This window comes from Dama dama, chromosome 27, assembly GCF_033118175.1.
Source record: "Dama dama isolate Ldn47 chromosome 27, ASM3311817v1, whole genome shotgun sequence".
Lineage (NCBI taxonomy): Eukaryota > Metazoa > Chordata > Mammalia > Artiodactyla > Cervidae > Dama > Dama dama.
The window spans coordinates 26,553,157-26,579,415 of NC_083707.1; the positions used below are offsets into that span (position 1 = coordinate 26,553,157).

General features: G+C 35.7%; 1 protein-coding gene across 3 annotated transcripts in view; it reads left to right on the forward strand.

Annotated features, from left to right (window-relative positions):
• Positions 1-26,259, forward strand: part of TRAPPC8 (trafficking protein particle complex subunit 8) — an 85,251-nt gene that overhangs the window by 45,395 nt on the left and 13,597 nt on the right. For all 3 annotated transcript variants that reach the window (XM_061130815.1, XM_061130814.1, XM_061130816.1), the window contains 14 exons: positions 1,711-1,935; positions 4,457-4,565; positions 6,011-6,205; positions 6,629-6,759; positions 7,619-7,693; positions 8,175-8,301; positions 10,353-10,507; positions 15,170-15,612; positions 17,454-17,601; positions 18,732-18,828; positions 20,908-20,976; positions 21,067-21,122; positions 22,340-22,513; positions 25,785-25,886. In XM_061130815.1, the coding sequence (XP_060986798.1) occupies positions 1,711-1,935; positions 4,457-4,565; positions 6,011-6,205; positions 6,629-6,759; positions 7,619-7,693; positions 8,175-8,301; positions 10,353-10,507; positions 15,170-15,612; positions 17,454-17,601; positions 18,732-18,828; positions 20,908-20,976; positions 21,067-21,122; positions 22,340-22,513; positions 25,785-25,886 (2,106 nt within the window). The remainder of the gene's footprint in view (positions 1-1,710; positions 1,936-4,456; positions 4,566-6,010; positions 6,206-6,628; positions 6,760-7,618; positions 7,694-8,174; positions 8,302-10,352; positions 10,508-15,169; positions 15,613-17,453; positions 17,602-18,731; positions 18,829-20,907; positions 20,977-21,066; positions 21,123-22,339; positions 22,514-25,784; positions 25,887-26,259) is intronic.

The following is a 26,259-nucleotide window of genomic DNA, read 5'->3' on the forward strand; positions in this document are numbered from 1 at the left end:
GGTACTCTGACTTTTATGATGTTGACACTTCCGATGACGATAGGCCAGTTATTGCCTCCATTTAAGCTTGTTGAATGTTTCCTCATCCTGAGATTCAAATCAGGTATATTTGTAGGAGTATCACAAAGAAGAGACTGTGTTCTCACTGCATGCTGTGATGATTTTGATTTTGATTTGCCTTTATTACCTCTTGATCAAGAAAACATTTCCTAAAAAAATTGACCAATTCTGGTTGAAAATGATACAGATTTTGTTAATCTACCAGGAAGAGGGTGGGTATAAGAATTTACTCTGAAGCAAAAGGTTTGGTGGAGAGAAACCTTTTTCTTGGTGAAAAAGTGAAAAAAAGTTCGTTATTCAGTCAGGTCCAACTCTGACCCCATGGACTGTAGCCCTCCAGGCTCCTCTGTGGGATTCTTCAGGCAAGAATACTGGAGTGTGTAGCCATTTCCTTCTCCAGGGGATCTTCCCGATCCAGGGATTGAACCCAGGTTCCCTGCATTGCATTCAGGGTCTTGAGCTGCCAGGAATACCAAATCCCATTTTTAGAATGGAGGTTGTCTGAGTTCAGAGGGTGGCATTAATACGTAATTAAAGCCTAATACCTATTCATGGGTGTGGCAGCATGCAGCCTTAGGCAGAAGAAAAGAAAGCCAAACACTGTCACTATCAAAGACCAACAAATACATGTACATACATAGTCACTGCAGATGGTGCTTGCAGCCATGAAATTAAAAGACGCTTACTCCTTGGAAGGAAAGTTACAACCAACCTAGATAGCATATTGAAAAGCAGAGACATTACTTTGCCAACAAAGGTCCGTCTGGTCAAGGCTATGGTTTTTCCAGTGGTCATGTATGGATGTGAGAGTTGGACTGTGAAGAAAGCTGAGCGCTGAAAAATTGATGCCTTTGAACTGTAGTGTTGGAGAAGACTCTTGAGAGTCCCTTGCACTGCAATGAGATCCAACCAGTCCATCCTAAAGGTGATCAGTCCTGGGTGTTCATTGGAAGGACTGATGCTGAAGCTGAAACGCCAATACTTTGGCCACCTCATGCGAAGAGTTGACTCATTGGAAAATACCCTGGTGCTGGGAGGGATTAGAGGCAGGAGGAGAAGGGGACGACAGAGGATGAGATGGCTGGATGGCATCACCGACTTGATGGGCATGAATTTGAGTAAACTCCAGGAGTTGGTGATGGACAGGGAGGCCTGGCGTGCTGCGATTCATGGGGTTGCAAAGAGCTGGACACAACTGAGCGACTGAACTGAACTGAACTGATACCTTCATACTCATATATGTAGAATTAGAAGACACTTTACTGTTCAGTCCAGGGCAGTGGCATAGAGAGCTGATTAACCAAATTTAAACTTCACAAGATAGCTCTCAGCTACAAACTAACAGCAAGTCTCTCACTGATCCATGACTCCACGTGCTGCTGCTCTGGAACATCCCAGATGGTTTTTCACAAAGTCAGTATCATCCCTGACTTCTCAGACTTCTTACCCTTGGACAGAGCAGCTGCTTGTCTGCTTCAGGACCTCTTGGTTTTTAGTGATCATTGCAAAGTTTAGTTTTATTTTCTTCATCATCCCAGTCTCTGTTAGAAGAACTCGTTAATAGTTATTTGATTGTGTGTGTGTGTGTGTGTTTGTCCAGTCCCAGAGAAATTTGGATTGTAATACTTTGCTTTATATATTTTCTTACAGAAAAAACATGCTTTACGTTGCTATTGTCAAGCCATGCAAGTTTACAAAGGAAAAGGCTGGTCTCTTGCAGAGGATCATATTAACTTCACCATTGGGCGACAGTCCTACACTCTCAGGCAACTGGACAATGCTGTGTCTGCTTTCAGGCATATTTTAATCAATGAAAGTAAACAATCTGCTGCTCAGCAAGGGGCCTTCCTCAGAGAATATCTTTATGTTTACAAGGTGAATACTTATTTTCAGCAGTGGATGTTAAAATTATATTTGTCATTATTTTCAGCATAACTCATTTTCAGTACTATCTAGTAAGAGTCTTATAAATGGTTTTATTAGACTGCATATAATTATCATTCATAATAAAATGCAGCAGACTAGGCTTTTTGGTTATAAATCTGAGTTACATTGCCCTTCTACAGTTCTCATAAAAGAGAATTTTAATATTACAGTAAACATTTGATTTGTGGCTGTATTTGGAATCTTAAAAAATACCATGAGCTTTTGGGACTGTTTTCTTATGTATTTTTGAATTATAAGTGGTTTTACAGCATTTGGGTTATTGTACCATTCTTTGGAAAAGTACATTCCTCTCAGTTTCCTATGGAAAATGAGTAGGTATGGATCTGTGAGAGGTAGACATTACTTTGATGTAATGCAGAAAAATTAATAGGAAGAAAAAATATTTCACTGAGACAGGAGGATAGCAAATTTAAAGCATTATTTTGTGGACAAAATGGAAAGTTGTAATTTTTTCCTCAGGGTCCATGAATAGTAAATAGTTTATCTGTCCTGCAGAATATAATTACCCTTTTTTACTTTATTAATTTGAAACCATATGGGTAAGAATTTTGGCAGATAGAATGCTAAAATGAGTGTAGGGGAGGGGGGATCGGGATGGGGAATACATGTAAATCCATGGCTGATTCATGTCAACGTATGACAAAAACCACTACAATATTGTAAACTAATTAGCCTCCAACTAATAAAAATAAGTGAAAAATAAGTAAAATGAGTCTAGGAAGTAAAATACATATAAAAATAATATTTGGAGCTTTAGCATCCAGAGAGAACTAATTTGCTGAGTAACCTTAAGGAGATTTTCTTGGACCAAAATAAATATATCGAAAGTTCTTCCTCGTAAAATTTTATGACTCATATATTAAGTAAAAGCATCACTACGAACAAAGCTAGTGGAGGTGATGGAATTCCAGTTGAGGTATTTCAAATCCTGAAAGATGATGCTGTGAAATTGCTGCACTCAATATGCCAGCAAATTTGGAAAACTCAGCAGTGGCCACAGGACTGGAAAAGTTCAGTTTTCATTCCAGTCCAAAAGAAAGGCAACCCCAAAGAATGCTCAGACTACCGCACAGTTGTGCTCATCTCACATGCTAGTAAAGTAATGCTCAAAATTCTCTAAGCCAGGCTTCGGCAATATGTGAACCGTGAACTTCCAGATGTTCAAGCTGGTTTTAGAAAAGGCAGAGGAACCAGAGATCAAATTGCCAACATCTGCTGGATCATTGAAAAAGCAAGAGAGTTTCAGAAAAACATCTATTTCTGCTTTATTGACTATGCCAAAGCCTTTGTGTGGATCACCACAAACTGTGGAAAATTCTTCAAGAGATGGGAATACCAGACCACCTGACCTGCCTCTTGAGTAACCTGTATGCAGGTCAGGAAGCAATAGTTAGAACTGGACTTGGAACAACAGACTAGTTCCAAATAGGAAAAGGAGTATGTCAAGGCTGTATATTGTCACCCTGCTTATTTAACTTATATGCAGAGTACATCATGAGAAACGCTGGGCTGGAAGAAGCACAAGCTGGAATCAAGATTGCCAGGAGAAATATCAATAACCTCAGATATGCAGATGACATATGCACCCTTATGGCAGAGAGTGAAGAGGAACTAAAAAGCCTCTTGATGAAAGTGAAAGAGGAGAGTGAAAAAGTTGGCATCAAGCTCAACATTCAGAAAACTAAGATCATGGCATCTGGTCCCATCACTTCATGGGAAATAGATGGGGAAACAGTGGAAGCAGTGTCAGACTTTATTTTTTGGGGCTCCAAAATCACTGCAGATGGTGACTGCAGCCATGAAGTGAAAAGACGCTTACTCCTTGGAAGGAAAGTTACAACCAACCTAGATAGCATATTGAAAAGCAGAGACATTACTGTGCCAACTAGTCAAGGCTATGGTTTTTCCAGTGGTCATGTATGGATGTGAGAGTTGGACTGTGAGGAAAGCTGAGCACCGAAGAACTGATGCTTTTGAATTGTGGTGTTGGAGAAGACTCTTGAGAGTCCCTTGGACTGCAAGGAGATCCAACTAGTCCATCCTAAAGGAGATCAGTCCTGGGTGTTCATTGGAAGGACTGATGCTGAAGCTGAAACTCCAATGCTTTTGGCCACCTCATGCGAAGAGTTGACTCATTGGAAAAGACCCTGATGCTGGGAGGGACTGGGGGCAGGAGGAGAAGGGGACGACAGAGGATGAGATGGCTGGATGGCATCACCGACTCGATGGACATGAATTTGAGTAAACTGCGGGAGTTGGTGATGGACAGGGAGGACTGGCGTGCTGCAGTTCGTGGGGTTGCAAAGAGTCAGACACGACTGAGTGACTGAACTGAACTGAGTGATTCTTAATATTCTTTCTTAGCATGCCTTTAACAGCTTGTGTATTAAAAATGAGGACGGATGAGAGTTCTCTCAGAAATTCCTTTCGTCTTTTGTGTCTCTCTCAGAATGTGAGTCAGCTCTCCCCAGATGGCCCTTTACCGCAGCTTCCTTTGCCATACATTAACAGTTCAGCAACCCGGGTTTTCTTTGGCCATGACAGACGACCAGCAGATGGTTAGTAAAGTTTAATTTGGCTTTGTTACCTAGTGACTTTTTCTTTGGAGTTATTTCATCTTTTTCCACTAAAAAATAATATGTAATTGTTAAAGAATATTTGAAAGTAAACAACTATACCATATCATCTTGTCATCCTGCCACTTGAACCTACTACTTTGGTGCTTTTCCTTCCAGCTTTAAAATTTAAAAACAATAACAACAAAATAGCTGTATGTATCATGACTTTTCTCACATAATATAAAGAAATTCTTATACAGATTATATAATCTTGATAAACATTTTTAATGGTTGTAATGCATTCAATGGATATAAAGTATTTTGATATTTGCTATATGGTGTCCATCTTCTTTGATTATATGAAATCTAAGTTGTAAGGGACATCTTTGTGGATGAATCTTAACATTTTATTTTGGAAAATTTCAAGTGTACACAGATGCAACGAACAGTTGCCAATATAATTGCTGTTCTTGTTCTGAGACTTTTTGAAAATTCAGGATTATTTCCTTAGCATTGAGCTTTAGAATGGCAATACTGGGCCAAAAGTTTAAATATGTTAAAGGTCTTTATGCATGTTAAACTTTGTAATTCTAAGTCTTGTTAATTGGAGCTTAGTATGTTTCTTTTTGAGAGTTAATTTAGTATTTTATTTAAAATATTTATCAGGGTACTTGTAGCAGCATTGTTTTTAGCAGTAAACAAATGAAACAGAATGAATTGATAGATTTTGGTACCTTCATATATTGGTTTCATGCTGTAGGATGTGAGTGAATGAGTTCTGTATATTTCAGTGTGGATAATACCACAACATAAAGTTGAGTGAAAAAAGTTGCAGAAGGATGAATCAAAAGTTATTTCATTTATATAAATTTCAAACGTATAAGCTAGTTCTATGAGTTGTTTATATACACACTCATATTTGATAAAGTAAAAACAAAAATTATGAATGTGCATGCTTCCCAGAATAGCTCTGGGAAGAATTGGTACCAGTGGAAGAGATGAAGAAGAGAGAATTGGGGAAGGTGAGATAGAGGAAATCAGCTTCATCTGTAACATTTATTGTATTTTTTTAATAAAATTTGGTTTCTTATAACAAAGTTGACATTTCTTAAATTTTGATACACAAGTATTTGTTATAATAGTTTCCATGTTTTGTCTGTATGTTTGAAGTATTTCATATAAAATTGTGGGCACTAAGAAAATATGTTCTGTCAGAGTCAGAAGGAAAAGGGCATCAGTATTACAAGTTGAGTTCCAATTAGGCTGCAATTAGTAAGAGAATATTTTTCTCTCAGATAAAATTGAAAATAGGCAAGAATGGTATATGTGTTTATTTGGCTACCTTAGATTTTTATTTAAAATGTATTTCATTTGAGGACAGGTGTTAATAAATATGTATATTTAATAGTGACACTTTTCTTTCTTTTTTTTTTTTTTTTTTTAAGGTGAAAAGCAAGCAGCTACTCATGTAAGTCTTGATCAAGAATATGACTCTGAATCCTCTCAGCAGTGGCGCGAACTTGAGGAGCAAGTGGTGTCTGTGGTCAACAGAGGAGTCCTTCCACCCAGCTTCCATCCCACACAGTATTGTTTGAACAGTTATTCAGATAACTCAAGGTTTCCCCTTGCAGTTGTGGAAGGTGATACACTTGAATTTTTATTCATGGTTTTTTACTTGTTTGTTTTGCTTACAGCGTATTCACAGTAATTTTTTGCATGCCAAATATGACTGGAGGCTGAGGATACAAAAGTAAATTGAGTACTTATTACTTAGTGAGCTGCATTTATAAAACCAAGCAGTGGGGACTTTAATACAGGAATATTCAATGTGCTTTTGGAATGTAGAAGGGAGAATGACAAAGAGTACAGAAAAATTATGGGGGAAATCTTCTAAGGAAGGTAATTTCAAAACTGTATCCTGAATAAATGCACATTTACAAAGTGATAAAAGACAGTCTAGGCAGAAATGCAGAGCTTTGAAAACAAGGTATGTTCAGAGAATTGAAGCATATGGTGATGTGTAGGGTTTATTAAAATTACTAATTAAGGCTTTTCTTTTACAGAACCAATAACAGTGGAAGTGGCTTTTAGAAACCCTTTGAAAGTTCCACTTTTGTTGACTGATTTGTCATTGCTCTGGAAGTTTCAACCTAAATATGTCAGTGGAAAGGATAATGAAGAAGTTAAAGAACTAGTAAGTTGTTAAAAGGTATTTGTAATAAGCATGTTTCAGTAATAGTCTAACAAATGCTGTAATAACATTTCAGCAGTTTCTGTTCAGGAAGCTGAGCTTAGTCTTTTCTTATGCTTTTTTTCCCTCATTACAAAATGTATGATAATATGCTTATTGTTGAAAATTAAGAATATAGAATTTTTCCTTGTGATGAGAACACTTGGGATTTTCTCTCAATAACTTTCTTATATCACATGCAGCAATATTAATTATATTTATTATGCTTTACATTGTTTCTTATATGTTATAACTGGAAGTTTATACCTTTTGATTGCTTTTATCCAGTTGCTCCTCTCCCCACCTCCTACCTCTGATAACCACACATTAGTCTCTTTTTCCATGAGGTTGTTCATTTGTTCTGTGTTTTTGAAGTACAGTTGACTTAAAACTCTACATTAGTTCCTAATACACAACCCAGTGATTTGCTATTTCTTTGCATTTCAAAAGGATCACCATAAGTCTAGTTGTTGTCTGTCACCATTCAAAGATGTTACAGAGTTATTGACTATATTCCCCACTTTGTACACTTCTTGTGACTCATTTACTTTGTAAGTGGAAGTTTGTACTGTTAAATTGCATTCACCTATTTCTTTCTTCCCCCCAGCCCCTCCCCTCTGACAACTATCTGTTTCTTCTCTGTATCTATAACTGTTTCTGTTTCATTATGTTGTTCACTTTGTGTATTGCTTAGCACATAGTAAAAACCTAATAAATGCTAACTATACCTATTGTCATTGTTGCTAAGTGTTGATATGTAGCAGTGTTAATAATCTGATACTTTATTCATTAGAATGTATATTTTACATAATTTACTTTTCAGGTAAAAGGTGAACCTGAAATGATCGGAACTGAAGTTATTTCAGAATTCTTAATTAATAGTGAAGAATCTAAAGTGGTAATTACTTTATTACTTTTCTGTCACACCTTTCTAAAAGTAAGATGACAACAGATTTTTAAAGCCTGTTTATTTAGTTTGTTTTCTAGTTTTCTTAAAAATTAAGATTTATCTTCTTAGGAGACTGAAATTACATAGAAGGAATTTTGGGAAAGTAGGTTTGCAGTGGTTTTTAATTTGTTAATTTCCTAAGAAGCCTGGTGAAAAAAGGTTTTGCTTTCTTCTTGGGTTGAGTGTTATAATTTCATATGATATTTGGTTGGCCAGAATATCTTGGTTTTTATTAAAAGTTGTGATGCCTATAGTTACTGAGTTTAGAAAGTTTCTTTTGAAGAAAATGCTTTCCAGTAGGAGAAATCAATTGAGAATTAAGTAAATTTAGGTCTGAGCTTTTATTTCTGTAATATTACAGAATTTAGGTGTTGCACTATTTAAGATATTGTGAAAACAGGTAATAAGAGTGACTTAAATATCTCCACAGGCAAGGCTAAAGCTCTTTCCCCATCACATAGGGGAGCTGCATATTCTGGGAGTTGTGTATAATCTTGGCACCATTCAGGGCTCCGTGGCAGTAGATGGCATTGGTGCTCTTCCTGGATGTCACACAGGTAAAGTTATAGCATTGCTAAACAATTAGGAGCTAATAAGTAAATCTCCTTAGAATAAATTGAGAAATGAGCTATTTTAAAATTAGGTTTAAAGTACCTTTAATAAATACATTTAATCAGATGAAAGAATGAATAATTTGGATTATTTTTAACTCTGCCATTGCTTAAAGAAAACAACTTTATTCCCTTCTGATGTATTTTTGATAGTTCTGTGGTTCTACCCTATGTACTTTTCTTCTTTGTTACTGATCCACATTTAGTAAATTCTAAATTAATGTATTCTAACCATTGGTTGAGATGTCTGCTGCCAGTACAAAGGTTGACTAGGATAGTCTCTTTTTTTTGAATATTTATAAAAACATAGAGTGAACCAAGGACCAGTGTTTTCACATCCCTGAATGTGAAATGACATAAAATTCTGTCGTCTGTTTTGTAAAAAGAGAAGGGTTTAGAGTTACGCTGGTATTCTTGGTTCCCCAGAATTGGTAGGTTTTACAAATTTTTGAAGAGTAAAACTACCAGATACATGTTTAACACAGCTTGCCTTTTTTTTCCCTTTAATTTCAGGAAACCATTCTCATATTATTTTGTAATAGTTATATGTTGCTATTTGAGTTTAAGTTGACAAGACTAGAGAGAGGGTTTACTATAAAATTCCTCACTTCTGTCTCTTCATTTTAATAGCTGTCTATTTTTAACAAATTAATAGTCAGCAGACTTGAGTTTAGCATTTATAAAAGCTGATTATTAATATTGAAAAATCTTTTGGGACCACTTGGAAAATCTGTTGGTTCTTTTAAAATTTAGTTTGAAATTTCTCCTTGCTTGCATATCTAGGGTAATTTAGTAAAACATTTTTTTGGAACGTATACCGAAATAGAATGAATCCATAAGAATTCAAAAATTATAAAACAAAAAATTGCCACTAAATGTATAGTATTCTGCATTTTACTACTACATGTATAATTCTTGGTTGACAAACACCAGAGAAGATGCTTTTACAAATAATACTGCTAATTTTTAAATATTTTAAGTAAGTTAGCTGAGTGTTAAAAACTTTTTGAAGCTTCTTTCCTTCCCCACTAACCTATGATTTTAATTTTGTACCACAAAGTTACGATTGTCAATAAATTATAGCTAATTACTTCATTAAGGTACCAAATATATGCATTAATAAATAGTTTATAAATTTTTTATGATGTTAGTGGGAGAAGACCCTGAATTAACTATTAAATTGTACCTTATAGTAGAATTTGAGTGAGGTTTTAGTGTAAAATGCTAATAGGGATCTGGGTCAAATGAGTTAATGGAAATGCTACCTTATACGTCTGGTCTGGGCAAATCACAGTGATCTTCGGCATATTAAAGGTTCTAAGTATTCCTGCTAAGAGGGAAATGGCAACCCACTCCAGTACACTTGCCTGGAAAATCTCATGGACGGAGGAGACTGGTAGGCTACAGTCCGTGGGGTCACAAAGAGTTGGACGTGACTGAGCGATAGGTTCTAAGTATTCCTGCAGGGAATACAGTTGTCTGCCTTCGCTGTTGTCACACCTACATGCGATGTGTGGAAGCTTTTGGGGAAGAGCTCACATGCATATTAAATGAGTTTAATTTTGAGAAAGCTATGTATATTATAATTTGCTTTGTGTGGTTTATTGAGAAGGTACAGTTAAGTCTTTTGAGAAAGTATATTTATAATCCAGAAATAATTCAGATTAGTATATTTATTTGAATATGAGTAGCTGTTCTGTCAGATAGATCTTTTTGGTTGATTATAGGTTTCAGAAACTTTCCATTTGATGATGTGCAGTCCTTCTGCAAAGTAAGTAAATCCTAAGAAAATGAGAAATTAAAGCAGCATGCAGTAGTAGATGTGGTTAAGCGTGAACATAAAATATGCTTAGTTCTTTGCTTAACCATGTTAATTGGTAATTGTCTAGAGTTCTTCTAGAAATAATCTGAAACATACAGTACTCATATATTCAGACTAACTTGATGTCAGTTAACTTATCAAATTATTTTAGGGCATTGATTGTTTTTTATTTCAGGAAAACATTCCTTGAGTATGTCAGTCCGAGGGAGACAGGATTTAGAAATCCAAGGTCCTCGACTTAACAACACAAAAGAAGAGAAAACGTCTATTAAATATGGTCCTGATCGACGTCTAGATCCCATAATCACTGAGGAAATGCCACTATTGGAGGTATTTCAGTTTTTAAAATTTCATGGGCTTAATAATTTATCTCTAAGGTGAGGATGATATTTTGGATAGATTAATTTTAGACTTTGAGATTGTTGATATATTGAAGTGCAGTTTTAAATTCTTGGTAAGCTCATGTTAAATAGATGTAATTCACAAAGACAAGATAATCACGCAAATTGGCATTAAGTGACAGCCAGGTTATAAGATGCAATCCTCAAAATATTAATAGAAGTTGCGAAAAAGCTTCTAAAAGAACACTTTGATTGTTATTAAAATCAGTGGCTCTTTCTGGGTAAGATATAAAAATAACATAGGAGTTAATTTTTATAAAATATTTAAGCAGTAGATAGGTGTATGAATAAAAGCAATATTCACTTCACTTCACTTTGTGTCCCACAATGTCCTGCCTTCATGCAGTCTTTTAGCTGCAAAAGATAGAAATTGATGCTAGGTAGTATTAAACCCCCCCCCCCCCCCCCACACCTATTATTTAGTTCAAAGGATTTTGGAATAACCTCATGGAAACTATAAAGCATCATAGAACAGTAAGCTCAAGGAATAATAAGGACTCAGCAGCTCTGAGAAATTTGTAAAACCTTTAGAAAGCATTACTTCCTAAATAACTTTTTATTTTATATTGGAGTATAGCCAGTTAACAATGTTGTGATAGTTTCAGGTGGTCAGTAAAGGGACTCAGCCATACATATACATGTATCTGTTCTCTTCCAAATTCCCCTCCCATAGCCTACTATGTAACGTTGAGCAGAGTTCACGTGCTGTATAGTAGGACCTTATTGGTTATCCATTTTAAATATAGCAGTGTGTACATGTCCATCCCAGACTCCTATTTTGATATGACTTTATTAGTCTTATAACTTCTGGTCTTTGTGCCACTTCATTACAAATATCAAGTGTCTGGGACAGAACTGTGGCCCACCTTGAATCAGGTATCTGACTGAGAGGCAGGCCACTGGCACAGCCATGAAGTGTAAGTGTGAACCCTGGAAGGAAGTTCTTCCTCCTGCATCCTCAGATTTCCCTGGAAGGGGAGTTAGAAGCTTAGTCATTCACCATCAGAAAGCGCCACTGATACCAAACTGATGTTTCTCTTTTCAGACCTTTCCTTTGTATATTTGTATATATTTTTAGTAATCATACTGCACATTTTATTCTGTGACTTGCTTTTTGCCTTTATCAACAAAACCTGGTCTTTGTTTTCATTCAGTAAAAATTCTTTCACAGCTGCATAAGGAATGCATTTATTCAGATACGTTATACTGTATTTTAGTCATTTATATATTGATGGGTATGGTTCTGGCTTTTCATCATTACTGACAGTTCTGCAGTAAACATTATGTAATGTTCTGTCCATGCTCTAGTTTAGGCAGGACTTCCCTGTGGCTCAGACGGTAAAGCGTCTTCCTACAATGCAGGAGACCCAGGTTTGATCCCTGGGTTGGGAAGATCCTCTGGAGAAGGAAATGGCAACCCACTCCAGTACTCTTGGCTGGAAAATCTCATGGACGGAGGAGCCTGTTGGGCTACAGTCCATGGGGTCACAAAGAGTCAGACACAACTGAGTCACTTCACTTCACTTAGTTTAGGCTATAGACTTTTAGAAATGGAATTGTTGGATCAATTGTGCAGTGTACCACAGAATTACCTTTAGCAAGCCTCTCAGAATTGACACTTTTCCTTCAGAATGAGAGCGCCATTGCCTCGTGCCAGTGCCATACTGGATACTCTCATGTTTTTATTTTTGGTTTTTTTTTTTAAACTTTTGTAAATCAGACTGGTGAAAAATGGCATTTCTTTGGTAACTGATAAGGTCAGTTAGTCTTTTTTTTTTTTGTCCATGTGATTTTTTTCTTCTGTAAGTCCATATGACGCCTTTTAATTGGGTGTTACTTCCTTTTTCTCATTGGATGATTTTATGGGTACTAATCCTATACTTATAGTGGTGGGAAAGGTAACATGCTCATGAAAATGGTGGTATCTGTTGGTGTTGAGCAAAAGGTATTGTTGAGCTGCTTATTTTCTGCCCAGATTTTACACTTGCTTAATTATGTTGCAGACTTCCCAGGTGGCTCAGTGGTAAAGAGTCCACCTCCCAAGTATGAGAACACGGGTTTGATCCCTGGGTTGGGAAGATCCCCTGAAGAATGAAATGGCAAGCCACTCCAGTATTCTTGCCTGGAGAATCCCATGGACAGAGCAGCCCGACAGGCTGCAGTCCATGGGGTCTCAGCAGAGTCAGGCATGACTTGGTGACTAAATAGCAACAACAATTATGTTGCATTTAAAGAGCTGTATGGGGGATTCCCTGGTGGCTCGTGGTGAAGAATCCGCCTGTCAATGCAGGATACACAACAACGATAATAATAATAATAAATAAAGAGATGTGTAGGGCAAGTAGAAGACGTACAGACTGATGTCAGTACTCATTTCTGGTTAATAAATACTTGCACATACTTTATCTTTCATCTGGCAGTTTTCATCATTTAAGATTTTTTTAACTTAGTTAAGAGAACTTCCATTATTTTTGAATGAGTAATAGTATACCTTAATATTAGTAAAATAGTCATAGACTATTCCCATTCCTAATATCGTATGTCAGAAATATTTCATAGAGTTTGAAGTGTTTTAAGGGAGTAGTGAAAGAAGTAATCAGTCTACAACATCTGATGAAAGTCTCTTAATCAAAACAAGAGTGAGCATGAAAATTACTGAAGCTGAGAAAAGATGAAAATTGAAGTGCCGTGTGTTAACTGTCACTTGTGTGGCATACTGAAAGCATACAGCTGTGAGCTGTATCTACTGATTAGAAATATTTTGTTTTTAAGTTCTATTGGAGAAAAAACAGTGTCATTGCAAACCTTTTTCTTCCCTTATTAATTTTTTTTACATTTCATTAGAAAAAAGTTTTACATAGAAAAGTAGAAAGAAGAGCAGGCCCTTCAGGTTCTCTCTGTAGGCAGTGTGTTGTGTATATGACATTTATTCAACCAGACTTGCCTATCATGTCAGATCACTTGATGTTACAGATGAAATGACAATGACTAGCCTTATGTGTATCATTTTTACTTTATATGCCTGTCACACATCTTGAGGAGTAATTAGTGGAAGTGAAAGTCCTGGTTCTTGGTCTTATTTTCCATTAAAATTTGAAGCTGTTTAAAACATCAACTTTTTATGAGGACTTTTAGCAGAAATGCATTTGAAGTAAAGGCTAGATATACTGGTTCTCCTTAGAGTCAACATAATATATTTAGTAAAACCTTATTCTGAAGATAGATACACAGTATCCTACATACAGTTTATCACTGGTCCTATTCTATCACCCTTCCCGTTCTACCTGTGCCTTACCCGTGGTATCTAGGTATCTGTGTGTTTCAGTGCATCTTTACAGTACTCTTACTTCACTGGTTACTCATGCAGTTGTTTTTGATGTAACAATTCCAAAATTGATATTCCTTCACAAATTTTAGCTTATTTGATATTGGCTAATTAGTACATTATCTGTGTTTTCAGTATAATGTTATGCTTAGTTTATTTTTTCCTAACTTCTTAACCTGTGTTTTGGATTTCTGCATTAATCCCTTATTTTCTTGTGTCCATTTTTGAAGCTTCTCATTTCCCCTGATTTTATCTGATTCCTTAAGAATTTGGCCAGAATGAAGTCTTATTCAAACTTAGATTGAAAGACATAGATGTTTCCACTGGACTTTGATAACTCCTTTGGGACAGCCAGCTATAACTTTACTCTTCATCCTCTTACCCTCTTATTCCTCCTTTCTTTGATTCTGTCAGAGTACTTCTGACATTTATGCTTGTGGATCTTTTAAACTTACTGGATGATTTTGTTAGTCCATATTTCCAGCTCTTTAGTACTGGTCGACAGTCTGTATCTGAAATCCTGAGGCCAGGCATGTGTTCAAAGTCTTTTTTTTTTTTTTTTTTTTAAATTTTTAGAAATCACACATATGCATGTGTATTTTTATCATCTACATTTTGTGACCCCTGTTGGGTTTGTGGCAGCACCGGTTATCAAGCACGTTAACATAGCTTGAATGAACCACATGAATATCGCACAAAATGGGAAAGGCTATAAAGAGTCTCCATTAGTCAGATCAGGTTTCCCTCACACATTGGGTTATGGAAACCCTGAGGATACTCAGAGATGCCAGGTTTAAAAATTATGGATGTGGAATCATGCTTCTGTATGTTCTCCTCTTTTCAGACCTATTGTGCATCGCTTCATTTTAATGATGTATGGATAAATAGATAAGCTACTTTTTAAGTTGACAGTGTTAGGGACTCTTCAACTGATAACTGTTCATGTAATCATGTTAAATTACTTATAGCTTGTCTTAACAATAATCTACACAGTTGTGAAAATTTTGCTGGTGGCCCTCGAGTTGTTGACATTGTACCTTTAATATGTAACTCTGAAATCTGCTACTGAGTAACATTGGTCTCTGTCTTATCCCTCTTTTTAAAAATGGAGTTCTTAATAACCACATACACAGGGAGCTATCAAAGAGAATGAATAAAATACTTGTAACCCTGTAGTAAAGAAATAACAGCATCTTAAAGTGTTATTCAGTAGAGGTTCAGAATTTTTAACAGACAATATAATAATATTTTTTCCCTCCAATGCAGGTGTTCTTTATACATTTTCCTACAGGGCTCCTCTGTGGAGAAATCCGAAAAGCCTATGTAGAATTTGTCAATGTCAGCAAATGTCCTCTTACTGGATTGAAGGTTGTTTCTAAACGTCCAGAGTTCTTTACCTTTGGTGGTAACACAGCTGTTCTGACACCGCTGAGTCCCTCGGCTTCTGAGAACTGTAGTGCTTACAAGACTGTTGTGACAGATTCTACCTCTGTGTGTACAGCACTTGTATCATCAGCTTCTTCTGTGGACTTTGGCATTGGCATAGGAAGTCAGCCAGAGGTGATTTCTGTTCCCCTTCCTGACACTGTTCTTCTACCTGGAGCTTCAGTTCAGCTACCAATGTGGTTACGTGGGCCAGATGAAGAAGGTGTCCATGAAATTAACTTTTTGTTTTACTATGAAAGCATTAAAAAGCAGCCTAAAATACGGTGAGTATTATAAAATTTTTTAGATTTAACCTCTGCATTGAGGATACATATATATGAAAAAAGTGAAAGTGTTGGTTGCTTAGTGGTGTTCAACTCTTTGCGACCCCATGGACTGTATGTAGCCCACCAGGCTCCTTTGTGCATGGAATTCTCCAGGCGTGAATACTGGAGTGGGTTAGCCACTCCCTTCTCCAGGGGATCTTCCTGACCCAGGGATCTAAGCTGGGTCTCTTACATTGCAGGCAGATTCTTTATCATCTGAGCCATCGGGAAAGTATATACCCATTCAAATAAACATTTTATTATTTGTTAACATATGTCATTGTTTACTAAGAAATTACCCTTATCCAAATTATGCATGAAATTTTTATCTGAGGTTGTCCCTAATCTGAGTAGCCAAAAGTGGAAAAAAATTAAGCTACATTAATCTTTTTCATGCTTCTTTCTGTAAACTTCATGGTTTTTTGATACAGCTAAGTACTGTGGTCAGAGTTACCACATAATAATAAAATTCACAGGTACCATGAATTAAGAGTGTCATTTGTATATGAAGAAAGGTTGCCTGCAGTCATCCTTTTTAAAGAAAATTATTTTAACTTTTCCTTTTCTCTAGCCCTCCTCTGCCTCCCCAAATTTATGTGTTTGCAGAGCAAGTAATTTGAGTGGCGGTATGGGTATCTCTGAAGAAATTAAAACACAAGGAGCTGTAGCTTGTATATTTGCACAACAGAGTATTTTGTGCTAATCCCATTGTCATTTCTACAGAATTAACTTGGAATAATTGTGCTACTTTTAAAAATTTATTAACTATTAAAAATATCATAAAAGGCTTACTATGAGAACAAAAAGATACAATGCTTGTAAGGAAAAATATGTTGTAAGTCCTCAGTAAATGTTAATTCCCCTTAAGAAGATGAGTCATCTGGCCAAAGCAATTCATTAAGGCTTTGTGGAATGTAGTAGTGGTGAAATGAGCTTCCAAAGAAAGTAAAGATTTCAGAATTTGAATGTCAAAGGGTATAGGCAAAAGAGTAGTGGGTATTCCAGGAAGTAGCTGTATATGTGGGTGAAAATTGACAAGTTAGGAGATACAAACTGAATATAGTTAGTTTGGCTACAGTGTAAAATGTGTAAAACGGGAATAAAGATTGAATTGTAAAGCTCTGCTGTGGAGAGCCTTGAATGCCAGGTGAAACTGTGTAATTTATCAGTACTTGGTCAGCATCCAGTAACTTTGGAACCGTTATCAGAAGAGTCATAATCAAGACATATGGAGAAGGCAGTGGCAGCTCACTCCAGTACTCGCACCTGGAAAATCCCATGGACAGAGGAGCCTGGTGGGCTGCAGCCCGTGGGGTCGCTAAGAGTCGGACGCGACTGAGCGACTTCACTTTCACTTTTCACTTTCATGCATTGGAGAAGGAAATGGCAACCCACTCCAGTGTTCTTGCCTGGAGAATCCCAGGGACGGGGGAGCCTGGTGGGCTGTTGTCTGTGGGGTTCCACAGAGTTGGACACGACTGAAGTGACTTAGCAGCAGCAGCAGCAGCAGCAGCATAATCAAGACATAACTATATGATGATTATTTTCAGGTCTGTGCTATGGATGAGTTTGATGAGCAGGGAAAAAGGGAGACTAATAGTTTTCTTCCAAACTGGGAGTAAAGAATTGAACCAAAGTTAGGCTAACTAGATACTCTTACATTATTGTATTTGTATTTGTTTTTTTAAGAGTATAAATGGTCCTAAGAGTGAATGGGTTTTAAAAGCTTTATTTGGAATTAGAGAATCGTAACTCTGGGAGAGGTTCTTAGATTAAATTTGTAATTTTTACTTCTTTAGTCACAGAATATTAAGACATACTGCAGTCATTTGTACCAGCCGATCTTTGAATGTGCGAGCCACTGTCTGCAGAAGTAATTCTCTTGAAGATGAGGAGGGTAGAGGAGGCAATATGCTAGTCTTTGTGGATGTGGAAAATACCAATACTGTAAGTTGGTTTAAAAATAAACTTTGTTTTTAATAATGAACTTTTTTCCTTCACAAGACAGTATAAGCTAGGAATTTAGGGAGTGTTCATTTTGAATAGAATATAAAAATATCCTACTTCTCAATTTGCTTTTGTGGTTTTATCCTTTAGTGCTTCAAATAAAAAGATCTAGTGGTATTAATATGCTGCATAGTTGTATGATATATAGCCATACATACCAGTAATTCAACCCAAAAGAGATCTTATAAAATGCTTTCTAGTCTTACCATTGAGAACGTCTTTTGATGTAATTAAATTTACAAAGTTCTATTAGAAATTCACATTCAGTAGTAACTTGATAACCCCTCACTTACACATTTCCAACAGTACCATTTCCTTTATATAAAGCATTTCAAACATATTATTTACCATTCCTGTTTATGTACTCTAAATATCAAAATGAAAATCTTGAAGGAAGGGAATGTGATCTTATTAAAATAGAATTTTAGTTCAGATTGATTCAGTTTAGATACCTATTTGAATTGTTATTACTTCTGTAATGTCCTTTTTCTTTCAACTCCATAAATTTGTTAAGGTCACTTTGTTTGGTGATCTTCCCCAAAATCAGTATTTGTAATAGGAAGAATGTCTGGATAATATGAAATTAGCTCTTGTTAAGGAGAATAAAAAAATTGCATGCAGTTTAAATAAATGTAGTTGATTGTATTTTGGGATTCTGTTCTTTGTTGCTTTTTTGCCTTAATAAGAATGTGATAGAAAGATGAGAAAAAATAAAATGAGAGTGCTATGGTTTTGATTAAAAATTGATAAATAATTTTTGATAAATAACTCAGTATGATAGATTCTAATAACTGAATGTCTTTCAATATTTAAAAATTTGCCACCAGAAGTATATTATAATTAAATCTGTTTCTTGGATAGGTGATGACTTACCTGTTTTCAGAATGTTTGTGGAGGAGTTTAAATAATTGCCATTACTGGCAATTACTGAAATATATAGTGTTAATTTATTTCAGAATAAAAATTGCATTTTATGTTAACTGATAGTGACTTTGGTAGCAGTGTCCTTCTCAGTAGAATATACTAAATTAGTGCTTCTAAATCCTGAATGATTCTCTTCTTTTTGATAGAGTGAAGCAGGTGTGAAGGAATTCCATATAGTACAAGTATCAAGTAGTAGTAAACACTGGAAGTTACAGAAGTCTGTAAATCTCTCTGAAAACAAAGGTTTGTGCTTTTTCCCTTTTCAGAATAAATTCTGATATCTTTATTAGTTGACTTTTCTTCAGAACAGTACCACAATGTAATAAGATTATTGGTGCCTTTCTTATAATTAACTTTTTTAAGCATTAAATTGTGCATTCATTACATTGCATGATTTTTAATGGAACTACTCATCTTAGTCAATGATTTCCCATCTTTTTATTCCACATCTTTTCTATTTGTATATTCTTTTTAAAAAAAATTCAGTTGTGGGACTTCCTGGTGGTCTAGTGGTTAAAACTTCACCTTCCACTGCAGGGGGTACAGGTTCGATCCCTGATTGGGGCGCTAAGGTCCCACATGCCTCGTAGCTAAAAAACTAAAACATAAAACTGAAGCAGTACTGTAACAAATTCAATAGCGACTTTCACAAATAGTCTGCCAACAAAAATAAAAATTCAGTTGTAAAATTAGTGCTTGGATACATGGTCACAGTCAAAATTTCAAACAGTACAGAAGCATATAGACTAGTTTCTTGTTGTTTCCTTTACTGTTGGTAAGCTGATTTTTCTGTGTATAATCATACTTGTATGTTGATTGGCTTTTCTGTGTATTTTCAAGCCCATATAACACTTAAAAGAACATGCACACTTGTGATACGTATTGTCTAATTGTTTTCCAAAATATTTCTATCATTTTATCATCTTGCCAGTAATATGAGAGTGCTTAGTGCTTGTCAGAATAGATTGAACCTGGCAAAATGATACTTACTCTTTCTAGAAAGAATTGTACATGTATTTAAAAGATTAAAATAATGTTTTAAACCCTTACCTAGCCTCACAGTAATCCTTATTTTTGGAATTTATACAAAGGAATTAATTCAAAAATATAAGAAGATTCATATATTCAGAGCAGTTTATTGCAGGGTTATGTTTAATAGGGAAAAATCGAATGTATCTTTAATGTGAATTAAGCTACAACTCATCTTGTCATTAAAATATATAAGCTTTTACAAAAAAATTAAAAAAAAGAAAAAATATATATAAGCTTTTAAAATGTGTCTGTAATATAGTGGGAAAATGCATCATAGCAAACTATGTGCATATAATAATATTGATATAAATTATCCACATGAAAAAATACTGATAGGAAATGAAATGATAGAGTGGTGGGGTTGTGTACTCCGTGGCTCCCAGATTCTAAATTTTCAAAATTTCTGTTTATCTGTATGAACATGAATTTCAGAAAGATTTAATCTTACCCTTTTAAAGAATTGAATGAGATTTGCTTCATTGAGAGAAAAGCAAAGATGTTTTCAGTCAGTCAGTTCAGTTGCTGAGTCGTGTCCGACTCTTTGCGACTCCATGGACTGCAGCATGCCAGGCTTCCCTGTCCGTCACCAGCTCCCGGAGCTTGTTCAAACTCTTGTCCATCGAGTTGGTGATGCCATCCAACCATCTCATCCTCTGTCGTCCCTTTGTCCTCCTACCTTCAATCTTTCCCAGCATCGGGGTCTTTTCTAGTGAGTCAGTTCTTCGCATCAAGTGGCCAAAGTATTGGAGTTTCAGTTTCAGCATCAGTCCTTCCAATGAATATTCAGGACTGATTTCCTTTAGGTTTGACTGGTTGGATCTCCTTGCAGTCCAAGGGACTTTCAAGAGTCTTCTCTAGCACCGCAGTTCAAAAGCATCAATTTTTCGGCACTCAGCTTTCTTTATAGTCCAACTTTCAACATCCATACATGACTACTGGAAAGACCATAGCTTTGACTATATGGACCTTTGTTGGCAAAGTAATATCTCTGCTTTTGAATATGCTGTCTAGGTTGGTCATAGGTTTTATTCCAAGGAGCAAGCGTGTTTTAATTTCATGACTGCAGTCACCATCTGCAGTGATTTTGGAGCCCAGAGAAATAAAGTCAGCCACTGTTTCCGTTGTTTCTCCATCTGTTTGCCATGAAGTGATAGGACCATATGCCATTAAACATTATTTCTAATGATGAAATGTTTTCCAGTTTGACTATAGAAATCTGAATAATGAACTAGCTTTTACCATGTTACAAATGGAGAAAGATCTTTGAAATTTTCTCTTTTCTTTTCCTAGATGCCAAACTTGCCAGTAGGGAAAAGGGAAAGTTTTGTTTCAAGGCAACACAATGTAAGGAAGATGAAGGTAAATTCATTTTAGTGTCTCACTTTCTTAAATGGTCATTTTCTATTTCATGCCAACGATATGATTAGTTTATTCTCCTCCATTTTTTAGTTACGGAGGCCTCTGAAAAATACACCTTTGCAGATATCATTTTTGGAAATGAACAGGTATGCAAGTAAACCTAATAGCGTTTGATATTTAAAGTTATAGTTCTGGAGTATCTTGACTGTGTTGGCAAAACTGTTACTCTAGTAATCTCTAAACTCTTTGGTGGATGAACATGTCAGCTTTGTTGAGTTTTGCAACTTGATGTCATGCCCCCAATCAAATAAAAATGCTATATGTAATATGCCATTTTAATTAGTAATTTAAAATTAGCTTTCTTTCAGATTGTAAGATACTCAGGAGATAAATTTAGCCCTTGGCATTAAAAAAAAGGAACAGGATTATATGAAAGAACCTATCTATTTGGAAAAGTGGTCATAGTGGAACATACAGATGATGATCCCCTGGATTTGGGAATATCAAACGGTTCTGAGACCCAAATAATAAGCTGTTTGTAATTTTGTTTTTTGGTAATGGGATAACTGTGAAAATTTTTTGTGATTTTCATAATGAGCGAACTATGTGAACAACGGTTTACCAGAAAAAAAGTTCATGTCTGAAGGGGAAAATCTTATGTATTTATTAATTTTTAATAATTAACTTGGAAGCTTAACATCTACTTAACAGAATTTATAATGCAGGAAATTAAGTGTCGAGATTCTACAGTGAAACACAGTATTCCATTAACTAGGGGAAATTCTGTAGTTCTGAGTCTGTTAAAAACCTTTTCTCTTATTCTCTTCCTTCAAGTGTAAAAGCCAAGTTAATGCTAATAACTTCATTTGAGTTGTGTTTCATTGGGTATCACCTAGTCTTCTAAGTATTTGATTGGGAAATACTTGTTATTATTAATAGTAAAAAAAATTCTTTTAATAGGAAAAAATAATTTAAAAAATTTTCTTTTTAACAATTTACTTTTTTTAAAAACTGAAGAATGATTTACAATATTTTGTTAGTTTCAAGTGTACAGCAAAGTGATTCAGTTATACATACATATTTATATATATGTTGTTCTTCAGATTCTCAACAATTAACTTCCTATTTTCTTTGAATACCCATTTGTCTTCCCTGGATACTTGGAAGGTCCAAGTTAATGTCATGGCAGTCTAGATTTAAGATTCAGAGTAATTTGAACCAAATGTTTTAGATGTTCAGGCATTAGGGTGGCCTTCTTGTATTCAACCAAATTGATAAGAAATATGTAAGTTGTAGAAATATAAATTTTGACAGGGTATATTTAATTGAAAACACATATAGACAAGTGATTTTCTTTTAACAGATAGTAAGTTCAGCAAGCCCATGTGCAGATTTCTTCTATAGGAGTTTATCCTCTGAATTGAAGAAACCACAAGCCCAGTCTTTGGTGCATACAGAAAAACAATCAGTAGAGGATGTTATGAGATTAATCCAGAAGTGCAATGAGGTGGATTTGAATATTGTGGTGTTGTGGAAGGTATGTGTTGTTAAATTATTTCAGCAAGCCTCATTTATACTTGATTCTTAAGCTGAACAGTAAATGTAAGCTATTGTGTATATTTTTTCTGCTTAAATTTTCCAGTTTGAGTTTGAAAGCTGTTTTATAACTTTTTGTTAACAGTTCCGGATGACTTTTTTTTTTTCCCTAAAGGAAAAAAAATTCATTCAAATTAAATGACTTTGTTCTGTTACTTATTACTTACAAGAGGTACTGAGAATATTGTAAAACATGATAAGCTCCATGAAAGCAAAGTGCTATTATTAAACTCTTTATTGTGGGCATTTTCAAACTCTGTAAAAGGGAAAAGAACACCACGTACCTCTAGGTACCCATTACTCAGGCTCTAGCAGCCACTAACTTGCTGCTGTTCATTTTCCACCTGTATTCCATTAGTTCCTTTACTTTATTTTTACCTTCCTTTATTTTTTATGCTGTACTATATATTTTTAATGACCATAATATTGCATCTATAAAAGCATTTTGTAAACTGCTTTTCTAGCAAATGAGGACTTTCTTGTTTAGTATAACCCTGCCATATGATTATCTCACCCTAATTAACAGAAATTCTTTATAATTACCTAATTGTTGGTCTTTGAAATTTTCCAGATTGTTTGAAAATATCATTTTAATTTTTTTAAAAAAATCAGATTAAATGCCATCTACACATACACATGGCAGACTATAATGAGGTAATTTAGGCATTGGTCTCCCCTAAAGTCAACTGAGGGTTTCATCCCTGGGTTGGGAAGTTCCCTTGGAAGAGGGCATGGCAACTCATTCCAGTATTCTTGCCTAGAGAATCCCTACAGACAGAGGAGCCTGGTGGGCTACAGTCCATAGTGTTGCAAAGAGTCGGACATGACTGAAGTGACTTAGCACACACACAAAGTTAACTAACTATAATACAGAGATTTATTTTTCACAGTATACCCTTTTTATCTTAAGTATGTGTTTTTAGAAATGATTCTACACTGAAATTTAAGGTCTTGCCTAGGGATATTCACCTGAACTATGTGAAGAGGTTTTATTTTTGTATTGTCTAATACAGAGGCCTAACACTGGGACATGTTCATGTTAGATGATTGGAACATGCATTTTAAATTGATGCACATGTTCTAGAGTGTTCTTTTTACTAAGCTGTACATTTTAAAATAAACTTTCTTGAAACCAAGCGGGCTTTACATGAGTTCCAATAACAGTACTTAAGCAAATTGACTTTTGTTGATTATAGAAGGTGAGGATGCTTAATGCTTAAAGGATAAATTACACACTGTTTTCTTGAAATAAAATGTCCTTGAAGCTTTGAGTCAAGAAAATTCTATTTTTAGCCTCAGTAGCATTGCCCCTTTATGTAAACCAGCCATCCATTAAATGTATAATAGACCATATGCATTTGTAGCTGTCACTCCACAGATTCCTGCCATGTAACAATTATAATATATCCAAGACAGGATCTTGAGTAATGTATGCTGTATTCTGTACTTATTGTTGAGCCCACAGTAACCTTGGTTGCAGGGGTGAGTTATCATTTTAAAAATCACCCTAAATGAAAATCAACTACTATTATTGCTGATCACATGAAGAAGAAGAAAACTACCCAAGATTGTGATGCTCCTTAGTTAGGGAATGGAAGTTTGAATAGATTAAAGGATGGGATATTGTCTGGTAGTGGCTAGTATCTGTGCTAAGTTTGTGATTCAGCTCATTTGAGAAAGTGACTAGTAGATTTTCCTTAGTGAGGGCTCTGGATAATGCCCATAAGATCCCCTTGACTGAAAGAAAACTTGACAGTTCATTTAAGTTGTGGAGTGGATGCTTAGGGAACATAGCACTCTAATAAAATATGATTCAGAAGAAAACTAAGACCTTGGACAACATTTTTCTTTAAAAAATAAATTAGTTGTAAGGGGCTATAATGAAAGTGTGAAAGTGTTACTCACTCAGTCGTGTCCAACTGTGCAACCCCATGGACTGTAGCCCCCCAGGCTCCTCTGCCCATGGGATTTTCCAGGCAAGAATACTGGAGTGGGTTGCCATGCCCTTCTCCAGGGGGTCTTCCCGACCCAGGGATTGAACCCAGGTCTCTTGTATGGCAGGCAGATTCTTTACCAACTGAGCCACCAGGGAAAGCCCAAGGGGTTGTATAATACAGCTTCTAATTATTTTTAACCAAAAATAAAAGTTTGTTTTGAAAAACGAAGACTTTGTGCAGGAGAGACTGCATTATAGGATTAAGCATGATTTTTTTTTTGATCCCTTGAGACCACTGAAAGAGATGTATGTCCTGTGTCAGGACTTTATCAGCTGTCATCCTCTCGATTAAAGGTCACTTCATCAAATATTTATTTAACTCCTCCTGCATTTCTCAGTTGTGCGTGGATGGATGCTAAGCAAGCCCTGGGCCTGCCTGGGCCTTAGTGCAGCACTTTTCCAAGTGTGATCAACGGATGGCAAATTGCCACACGTGATAAGTATAGAAATTGAAAATAAACATTTTAGGAATGTTTATAGCATTTGACTAAGTAATTTTGAATCTGTTGAGTCTAATAGTTAAAAAACATTGGGCTTGTCAAAAAAAAAAAAAGAATTTAAGCATCTATATTTGCGTAATGTGACGTTAAGTGTATCAGAGCCATTTAGAAGAGATTTTATTTTCTCCAGGATAGAAGAAGTTCAAGAAGAAGAATTACATGCTGGAATAAGTTTTATTATAGATTAAATCAGGCCATTGTATAAGAAGAAAAAAGCCCTTTTTTTTTTTTTTAAAGCTTACATACTTAAATTTAAGATCTCCAAGGACATGGCGTTTCCGCTTATATGATTTACAGTTGTATACTCACTGATTTTGCTCTACTATGTGATAACTCTGGTGCGTCTTAGAAGGACAACTATAAGAAAAAGGCTTCTGCCCGCATATTGTCAGTCCAGTAAAGAAAAAAGCTTGTGTCATGGTATAGCACTGTTCTTTTTAGGCTAGCTTCTTAAGCACTCTAGAGAAGATTGGGAAAGGTTTCAAGATTTGTTTCTCGAATATCCAGGCCAACTGTTTTACATTGAGGCAGAGCAGATTTTGACACTTTATTGATTGAATGAATGAATGAAAGTTAGAAATGCTGACACAGTCATGAATCTTGGTATTTGATAGATATTAGCTGTAATACCTCAACTTTCCAGCAGATTTTGCCTTGGTTACTTTTGAGGTTAACTGCCAAGCAGGAGTAACATTTTTGTGTTTTGTTCTTCTTAGGCTTATGTAGTGGAAGACAGTAAGCAGCTTATTTTGGAAGGTCAGCACCATGTTGTTCTTTGCACTATTGGAAAAGAAGCCTTTTCATATCCTCAGAAACAGGTAATGACATGTTTTGGAGCCTCCTGTGAACATGTGGGGGTTTTTGTTTGGTTGTTTTGTGTTTTTGAAGGTGTCTGATTTCTGCAAGCTTTTATTTATTTGTTTATTTATTTTCCCATTTATTTTTATTAGTTGGAGGCTAATTACTTTACAATATTGTAGTGGTTTTTGCCATACACTGACATGAATCAGCCATGGATTTACATGTATTCCCCATCCCGATCCCCCCTCCCACCTCCCTCTCCACCCGATCCCTCTGGGTCTTCCCAGTGCACCAGCCCCGAGCACTTGTCTCATGCATCCAACCTGGGCCGGTGATCTGTTTCACCCTTGATAATATACATGTTTCGATGCTGTTCTCTCGAAATATCCC